Here is a 9,390-nt window from a genome sequence, read left to right as displayed (position 1 = left end):
TGGACACAAATCTGAACCACACTGAGCTGCAGCCTCGCCCCGAGAGAACAGAACAGCCCGAGCAGGAAGTCCAGGCACAAGGGATGTCGGTTTGGCTGTGCAGAGAGAAGGGCCTCACGGAGGGGCCATTTCACGGCCACTTAAAAAAATGGAACAGGGCCTCTGTCGGTCCCTGATTACGGATTATTGGGGGGCAGAACAGGCAGGGTCTCACAGTGGGAGCAGCCTCGGAGAGGGGAGAGTCCTAGGAAAGGGGGATAAAAGGGGAGCAGGCACAAGGAAGACGTGGGAATGGAAATTGGGTGCAAGTCTTCGGCTCTGCCTTCCATAGAGGTTTACTTTATACACTTCAGGCAGGCAGAGGGTGACATTAGCATATGAAATGGGCTGAGATCACAATCACCTTTTTGCTAAGAATAGTCTGGGGTTGTTTTGACCTTTAGTTGAGATTATAACATTTTTAAAATCAATCTATCAAGGTCAAAGCAGGTACATAGATTCACAAAGTTTAAGCCTTAATATTACTATATTTACCACAGTGAAGATTAACCAAAATAAAGTCCCTTAAACATTATCTGTTACTTCATGGCTTTCATTCTCATAGAGACATCCTAGGGGGTAAAGTAAAGTGAGGGCTGGGCCCTCCCTGGTGGGGCAGTGGAGTTAAAGCACAACACAAAGAAGCTTCAACATGAGCTCAATCCCGTCCTCTGCCCTCTGTCCGCCCCGGGAGGTGACCACATGGCACGGCAGACCTTTCCTGACCCGCCTGCTGCTCCCCTCTGTGTCGGGACTGAGACCAGGACTTTGCCTCCTATGCACAAAACAACACTTGATCGGAACTTGGGGTAAACATCCTGGTTGAGAATGCAGCACACCAAATCCCTTCTCCCACTCCTTTCTCCCTCGGAGCTCAGCAAGTTCCTGCACCTGAGAAAGGTTTTATCTCTGGCTCCCGAGATAAGTGTCCACATGATTACGATGATTACGGATCCTCTCTCTCTCTCTCTCTCTGTCTCTCTCTCTCTCACTTGTCTCCATCTTTGCCTTCTTCCTTTCGTCCACCCTGGGACCCCAATCCTTGGCCTTGCTGGTCAAGGCCCCTTACACCTCTGCAGTGCACTTCCTCGATCTGCCTGTTCTGCTCCCCACTCTGTCTCTGGGGAGTCCTCTCCCTCCCCTCTACCTCTGGCCTGCACCCAGTTCTTGTGTGCATAAATACATCTTTTCAAAAAGAAACAGTGCCTTTTGGCTCCTCAAACTGCTAAACATGGCACTTCCATAGGACCCAGCAATCCCACTCCTAGGTATCTACCCAAAGGACACAAAAACATTGAGTCAAAAGACACCTGCACCCCCATGTTTATTGCTGCTTTATTTACAATTGGAAAGACATGGAAGCAGCCCAAATGCCCAAAAGTGGATGACTGGATTAAAAAGATGTGGTACATTTATACAATGGAATATTACTCAGCAACCAAAAAAAGGAAACACAAGCCTTTTGCAGCAACATGGATGGAGCTGGAGAAGATCATGCTTGGTGAAATCAGCCACAAAGAAAAGGAAAAATACTGGACGGTTTCTCTCATAGCAGGAGTATAATGGACCAGGCGAGAAAATTATGATCATGATGAACAGCTCTAGACCAGAGACATTCTGTGGGGCGGAGTGGGGAGTGGGGTCACAAACATGGGGGGAGGGAAATGCACAGTGTGTAAAATAAACTATCATATTATTAAAAAAAAAAAAAAGGGCCCTCCCTGGTGGCGCAGCGGGTTAAAGCGCAGCACTGAGAAGCTAAAGCCGCTTCCGCATGAGTTCGATCCCCGCCTGCCCCGAGGTGACCACAGGGCGCGGCAGGCCTCTCCTGGCCCGCCCGCTGCTCCCCTCAGCAGTGGACTTCGTCCATCTGCCTGTTCTGCTCCCCACTCTGTCTCTGGTGAAGCCTCTCGCCACCCCTGAGTCTCTGGCCTGTACCCCAGTTCTGTATGCACAAATAAATAAATCTTTAAAAAAAAAAAAGAAAAAGAAACAGTGCCTTTGGGGTCATAGGGGACAGTACACGTGCTGAAGGGGCAGTGGACGGTCGCTGGTGGACGGTCACTTACTGTGGAATGTAAGTGACCAGAGAAAACAAACTGACTAAACAGCGAAAACAACTTACACTGAAAAGTTCCTGGGGGGTCGCGGGGGGGGGCGGCGCAGGGGAGCAGGGAAGGAGGGAAGGTGCCCGGGGCCTTCGGGGAGTGAAGCCTGTGCCAGCTGTCCCCCCACGACTGCAGTCAAGTGGACAGTGGGCGGATGGGCCAAGCCCGCCAGGCGACCCACACTGGAGGGCGTCTGCACCCTGCCGGTCTCCAGCCCGCCTGAGCAGCAGCGGCTGCCGGCCCGGCCCTGCTGGAGACCTCTGAAAGCGCCTCAGGAACCGGGAAGAGACAGAGCAGAGGCAGAGAGCAGGGAGGGGCGACGAGAGGGGCTGGAAGGGCGAAGCTGACGCAGAGATGCCCTGGGGGGGGGGGGGGGTTCGGTTCGGGCTTGGGGCCTTCGGGGACGGCCAGCACTGCACCCGGAGCTGGCCACCCAGCCTGGCCCGCCCCGCCCTAAACCTCTCGGACTCAGCCCTGACCGGTTCTCGACACGACCCTGACCCCGCCACACCCCACCCTGAGCCCACCCGGCCGCCCCAGGCCCCCAGGACACTCACAGGTGTCTGAGGCCACCGACATCCCGACTCCTGGAACCTCTCCAACTGCCATGGAATCTGTCCCCACCCCCAGCAGCAGGCCGGACGGAAGCGCCGTGGCCTTCCTGTGGACGGTTCGGGAGACCACGAGACAGAAGCCGAGACAGGGCGCCCAGGCGAGAGCGCCTGGCCCCCAGGAGAGATCCATGGGCTTGTAGGTGGCCGTGTCTGGGCCGAGGGGCCGAGGCAGTTGGCTGGCTGTTGAGTGCACCTGGGGGCGGGGCCCCTCCCTGCCTCTCCCCATGTCCCAGACACCCCAGTCGGGCCATCAGCCCACCCAGCCGAGTGTGCTCCCAGCAGCTCCCAGCAACACTCAGGATGAGGCCCAAGATGCTGCACCAGAAACCGACAGGCCCCCTCAAGACTCCCCACCCACTACACACAGCAGTAGGGTCCATTTCCAAGGCCCTTCGCCAGACACTGAGCGCAGGGTCAGCACCCAGGACACGCCGCCCAGCACCCGCGGCCACCGGGTCAGCTTCCAAGGCCCCCTGCCGGCCAGCGAACGCAGGGTCAGTGTCCAGGACACGCCGCCCAGCACCCACGGCCGCCGGGTCAGCTTCCAGTCCTCCCTCGCCATCATCCACAGCCGTCGCGTCAGCGTCCCGACCTCCCCGCCGGCCAGCGAACGCAGGGTCAGTGTCCAGGACACGCCGACCAGCACCCACGGCCGCCGCATCAGCTTCCAGTCCACCCTGCCCATCATCCACAGCCGTCGTGTCAGCGTCACGGCCCCCTCGCTGGCCAGCCACCGCCGGGTCAGCACCCAGGACACAGGACTGGGCACCAAGAGTCCTCAGGGCAGTACCCAGAAGCCTGTGTCCAGCACCCAAGGCCCTCTCTCGGCGAGCGGCCACCCGCTCGGCGTCCAGAGCACCCCGCCGGGAGGAGGTCGCCAGGGCAGCGCCGAGAACCAGCTGCCCGCGGCCCAGAGTCCCCAGGACATGTCTCCCAGCGTCGGCAGCGACCAGTCTGCCTCCCAGAGCGTGTCGCCCATCTTCCACCCTCGCCTCCTCCCCCCGCCCAGCGCAGAGCCAGCTGCGAGCGGCAGCGACATCAGCCTCCGAGGGCGGCCGTCCAGGGTTTGGGGCTCCAGCTCCAATCTCCAAAACACCGGAACACCTCTCCTGCTCAAAGGCAGCGGCTCCGCCTCGTTGACGCCCAGGCCCAGTGTCGAGACACTGACCTGTGCCCCCCAGATTCCCAAAGGCCCCATGGGCAGCTTCCAGCTCGACCAAAATACTGCAGACAGCACCTTCGACTTACCGCCCGTCACCAACAGCGAGGTCTGTTCTTGGAGGTGAGAGGCAAGGTTCCGGGCAGCAGTTGGGGTTCTGGGCTAGAATCCTGGGGGAGGGGCGGCAGTCGGAGTCGGAGCGCGCACGGCCAGGGTGTCAGACTAGATGCTGGGCTCCCAGGAGCAGGACTGGGCTCTGGTGGCCTCCGTCAGGCCGACGGCAGGGCCAGGGACGGGGTCTGTGAGCGCTTTTATTTTTCCGATTGCTGGTCATAGATCCGAGAGAACAGAAGGGCTGTTCTACTACCTCATCTCCACCTGGCCCTTATTTGTTTTAGATTAATTTATTGTGGGCCCTCCCCGGTGGCAGGATGGGTTAAAGCGCAGGGCTGTGACTAGCTGCAGCAAGTTCTGTCTCCGGCCAGGGAGGGACCCCCAGGGTGCAGCAGACCTCTCCCGACCTGCCTGCTGCTCCCCTCAGCAGTGGACTTCATTGATCTGCCTGTTCTGCTCCCCGCTCTGTCTCTGGTGAAGCCTCTCACTGCCCCTGCACCTCTGGCCTGTACCCCAGTTCTGTGTGCATAAATAAATAAATCTTTCAAAAAAAAGAGATTTATTTCTTTATGCATGCAAGAACTGGGGTGTAGGCCAGAGGTGCAGGGGTGAAACAGAATGGGGAGCAGACAGGCAGATCTCCTGAAATCCACCCCTGAGGGGAGCAGCGGGGAGACAGGAGAGGTCTGCTGTGCCCTGGGGTCACTCCCTGGCCGGGGATCGAACTCAGGCTGCAGCGGCTGTGGTAGCCCCATAGTGCTGAGAGGTAGGGGGGCGCCCCCGGGGGCCCAGGAGCTGGCCCTCTGTAGAGTTAACCCACAGCAGCTACTGAGAACAGTGCCGAGGCTGAGGCTCCCCCGCTAGGCCTCACGTTCAGCCCAGCGTTTGTTCTTCCGGCTCCGGCTACCAGGTCACCTTGACCTTGGTGCATCTGATGGCGTCAAGGTCCTGCACCCACTTGGGCCCCAGATCAGATCACTAGTCGTCCATGGGCGGCAGCCGCGCTCAGCACTGGGTGGGTGCCGGGGGGGGCCGAGGGGGTGCCCTCCCTCCCTGGGCAGAGCAAGGAAACCCCACTTTGAGCCCAGGAGGTAGGACCTGGGGACCTGGGCATGAGGGACGGACGGGGGGCAGAGCCTCAGGTGCCCGCCCGGGGCCAGGCCTGACGCGGCGTGTGCCCGCCGCAGGCCACTGGACCAGAGCAGGCGCCGCTCCCAGCTGCACATGGGCTGGCGGCTGCTGCACGAGGCCAAGAAGATCAGCCACCGCGTCTGCCTGGCCCTGGGCCTGGCCGGCTTGGTGCTCATCGGGCTCATCTGTCTGGGCCAGCCCTGGATCCACTTCCAGGTGCCCCTGAGGCCTCGGGGCCACCCCGCCGGCCCCCTGACCTTCCCCATCGACACCGTCCTGTTCATGCGCTGTCCCGACGTCTCCTGTGTGCACGAATTCGACCAAAATGCTTGTAAGGCCGCCGCCCCGTGTCCGCGCCTGGTGCCCGGCCCCTCTTCGCCTGGGGACCCTTCTGCCTTTCCGGGGGCCCTCTCCGCCCCAGGACCACCGACGTGCCCTCCCCTCACAGTCCTAACCCGGGGAGCCCCCGCGGCCCCTGACATTTGCCTGCGCCCCCGGGAACCTGCTCCCACGTCAGGCCGGTTCCCCGATGGCCGCCCCACCTCCCGCCGCCCACGAGCCTGTCCTCACGGCTCCAGGGGTGTCTCCCCTGCCAGCGAGGGGTCTGCCTCGCCACCCCTGCTTGGGAGCCCATTCACAATGTTGTTAAATGAGGGTGAAGACGTGGCGGGGCCAGGGCGCCCACACCCCGGGGACCCGCCCCGCCCCCGCCTCCACTGCCAGCTGAGGGCCGGTCTCCGCACCCCCATTCTCTCCCTTTCCCAGACTTACTGGACTTTTCCTGGGCCTTCTTCCTCATCGCCAGCATCTCCAGCCTGTGCCTCTGCATCCTGCTCATAAACATCATGTTCTTCACCAGCTCCAACCTGCCCATGCTGGACTTCTCCAACACCATCTTCAGCATCCTGGCAGGCACGACGCGGAGGCCCCCGAGGGCTACTCGCCCGGCCCCCGGCCCATCCCCAGCCCTCCCCGCTCCCCGCCTCCAGGCCAGCCAAAGGCAGCCACGGCCAACCCAGCCCGGCTCGGGCTGCCCAGCGTCCACACCAAATCCCGCTCCGGCCACATTGCCTCACGCGCCCTGCCCCCCCCCTCTCCATGAGCCCCCCCCGCCGCTGACCTCAACCCCCAAGTCAGCCCCCCCGCCCACCCTCAGCACTAGTTCCCAGCCCACCCCTCAGGTTCAACTCAACACCACCCCATCTCTGACCCCGACCCCAGCTTCTCAACCCCACGCTGGGGCCCCAACACAGCTGCAGCCCCAGCGCGTTGCCAGGGAGTGGACGTGTGTGCCCAGCCCGCGCCCAGCTGGACAGCCTCCTGCGGCTCAGACGCCACCCGCCACCCAGTAGCCGGCCTCCCGCCCAGACCCTGTCTCTCCACGCCCAGCTCTGTGGCTTGTTCAGACTAAGCCACGGTTTTCTCGCCGTGAGATGGGTGAAATGCCCTCTCACCGGAGAAGCAGCGAGGGTAGAAGGACGCGAGCTCACTCGCCAGGCGCCGCACGGGGCACGCACACCCGCCCGCCTGACCGCCCTCCCAGGCCGGAATAAGTCCGGGTTGATACTCTGATTAGAATCCTTCAGCTGGGCCCTCCCTGGGGGTGCGGGGGGTCAGAGTGCTATGAAGCTACTGCAGCACGAGTTCAGGTTTGACCCCCGGCCAGGGAGGGACCCCCAGGGCGCAGCGGACCTGTCCCGTCTCCCCGCTGCTCCCCTCAGCAGTGTGCTTCAGTCAGTCGGCCTGTTCTGCTCCCCGCTCTGGTGAATCCTCTCACCCCCAGCACCTCTGGGCTGTACCCCAGTTCTTGTATGCACAAATAAGCCTTTAAAAACAAAATCCTTTAGCTGACCATTTGAATGCCAAACCCCACACTTTAATTTTTTAAGGTTTATTTTATTTATTTATGCATACAAGAACTGGGGTACAGGCCAGAGGGTGAAAGGACCCACCAGAGGCAGAGTGGGGAGCAGAACAGGCAGATTGACTGAAGTACACTGCTAGGGGAGCAGTGGGGAGACGGGGGAGGTCTGCTGCGCCCTGGGGGTCCCTCCCTGGCAGGAGAATCAAACTCTACAGCTTGGTGGTGTTGAGACTTTAACACGCCACCAGGGAGGCCCGCCAACCCCACATTTTAAAGGGGAGGGACTTTAATTTGGAGGGGAAGGCCATTGCGTCTTGCAGAAACTGATGGGGATTTTCAGCTGGGGGAGCAGGCAGCCTCAGGTAGCGGTGGCCAGGGAGGCTCAGAGCAGGCCACACCCAGCTCCCAGCCCTTCCTGGGCTCCGCTTGTCTGTGCCTCCCACACAGCTCGCTCCCCTCCGACGGTGACTGCTGTCTGCTGCAGCTTCAAGCAAACAAATTACCTCCTGTTTTTACTAACATTAAAAAAAAACAAACAAAAAAAATTACGCAATACCCCACCATCCGATAGAACACAGCTCTTTTCCTTTGCACAAATTACCTTTCCTTTGGGTCACCTCCAAAGGAAGTTAAACTCTCCAGAGTGACTGCCTGATGCCAGAAATCTCCAGGTGACTTCAGAAGGGCCAAAAGAAAGACCCGGTGTGACAATCACGGGTCTCACGGCCCCCGAAAGCGTGGCTCTCGGGCGCTGCCTGCACACCCCGGGAAGCGGGGACCGCCAGTCCGCTGGCCCCACACCCCACACCCCGGGGCTGCAGACAGCACCTTTCCAAGCCTTGCACTCCCAGTGCCCTCGACCTTGACTTTGCCTGGACCCATCTTCCCTGGTGGGAGGGGAACGGGAGGGGGAGAGGAGGAGCCAGGGGTGACTGGCCACAGCAGTGGCCTGGCCCTCGCCCCCATGCCTGGCCTAACGCCTGCACTCACACAGGGGCCAGCATGATGTTCGGGAGCCTGTTCTACCTGATGCAGGCCCAGCAGTTCCTGCTGGAAGGCATGACCTACAAGCTGGGGCACAGCTTCTACCTGGCGTGGATTGGCATCTTCTTTTTCCTGATGACTGGTCTGCGCTGGGCTGGGCTGGGCTGGGCTGGGCTGGGCAGGGGGTGCAGGGAGGCATATGAGGCTGGAGTTGCGGACAGGCTAGGGGGATGAGGTGCCAGATGGAGTGGGCAGACAGGTGGGCAAAGGCTGGGTGCCGGGTGGGTTTACACTGGCATTGGCGCAGGGGGTGTGGGGAAAACAGGGGAAGGCAGGTGTGGCTGCCCTGCCAGGAGTGTGCTCAGCGCTGGGGAATGCCGCTTCTCACCTCTGCCCCCTGCCTCCTGCAGGTTTCCTTTCCTACCTGAACTACACAAATTTCTGGTCCATCCTGACACTCCCTGCCATCTGGACTTGAGGATGACGCTGACACTGGCCTGCTCCATGGCTGATGGCCAGCACCTAACCAGTTCCCACAGGCACCAAAAACGTGGCCCTTCTTCAGTTCCCTCTGAACCCCCCAGCCAAGAAGAATAAGCTATATTTGTAAATAATCTGCGTTTTCCTGCCAGAATATTCTTTTAGCTCAGGGCCTTGTGTAAGTGTTTGCTGGAACCGCCGTCCCTCTCCCGGGCCATTTCTGGGGCCTCTGGGGCAGCAGAAGGGGCGAGGGAAGTTACAGGACACTGTTACAGTTACAGGCTGGGGGTCAGCAGCTCAACAGTTTCTGCCACCGAGACAAATAATACTGATGACCACTTGGTCGCCCCCAAGCCCTGTGGGCGCCATGTTGTACTGTGGTCACCGCCCAGGGTGAATTCTCCTGCACCCGCACTCCCGCCCTCACCAGCAATACGGCCACCACCTCCTCTTTCTTCTCCCCAACCCTCCAACACAAAGCTCGTCTGTAAATTTTTTAAAATGACAGTTGGTTCTTGAACAAGGCGGGACTTGGGCGTCTCCACGCTACCAGGAAAACAACCCAAGTGGGTAGAAGGACCCACCAGGCGCCTCCCATGAGCCGGTGGCCATGCGTAGGGTGGGAGTGCTCGAAGGCGCCCCGGGGACTCGGCTGGGTCACCTGGGTGTGAGAGGAAAGTCTGGCAAGAGGTGAGCTCCAGTCTCCCTCCCGGGCGGTGGGGCAGGGGAAGCAGACCTCCCCTTCGTAGATGACAGTTACAGCAGCATCTTTACCCAGCGTGTGTGTGTGTGTCTGTCCTGTGTCCATAAAGTAAAAAATGGTCTGCACTAGGCAGGCAGGGGTCACCGGCCGTGACTCGGTGTAGAAAAGTGTCATTTTGGAATCTAGAAAGAAGG

At 60.2% G+C, this 9,390-nt stretch overlaps 1 protein-coding gene across 1 annotated transcript in view; it reads right to left on the bottom strand.

Moving 5' to 3' along the window:
• The window catches only part of LOC105854452, a 7,687-nt gene extending 4,961 nt beyond the window's left edge, over positions 1 to 2,726 (bottom strand). The window contains exon 1 of the mRNA XM_012733525.1: positions 2,705 to 2,726. Coding sequence (XP_012588979.1) covers positions 2,705 to 2,726 — 22 coding nt within the window. The remainder of the gene's footprint in view (positions 1 to 2,704) is intronic.
• Between the last annotated feature and the right edge of the window lie 6,664 nt (positions 2,727 to 9,390).

This window comes from Condylura cristata, unplaced genomic scaffold, assembly GCF_000260355.1.
Source record: "Condylura cristata isolate star-nosed mole 26May11 unplaced genomic scaffold, ConCri1.0 scaffold00041, whole genome shotgun sequence".
NCBI classification, from domain to species: domain Eukaryota; kingdom Metazoa; phylum Chordata; class Mammalia; order Eulipotyphla; family Talpidae; genus Condylura; species Condylura cristata.
This window is presented reverse-complemented; position numbering and strand designations above follow the sequence as displayed.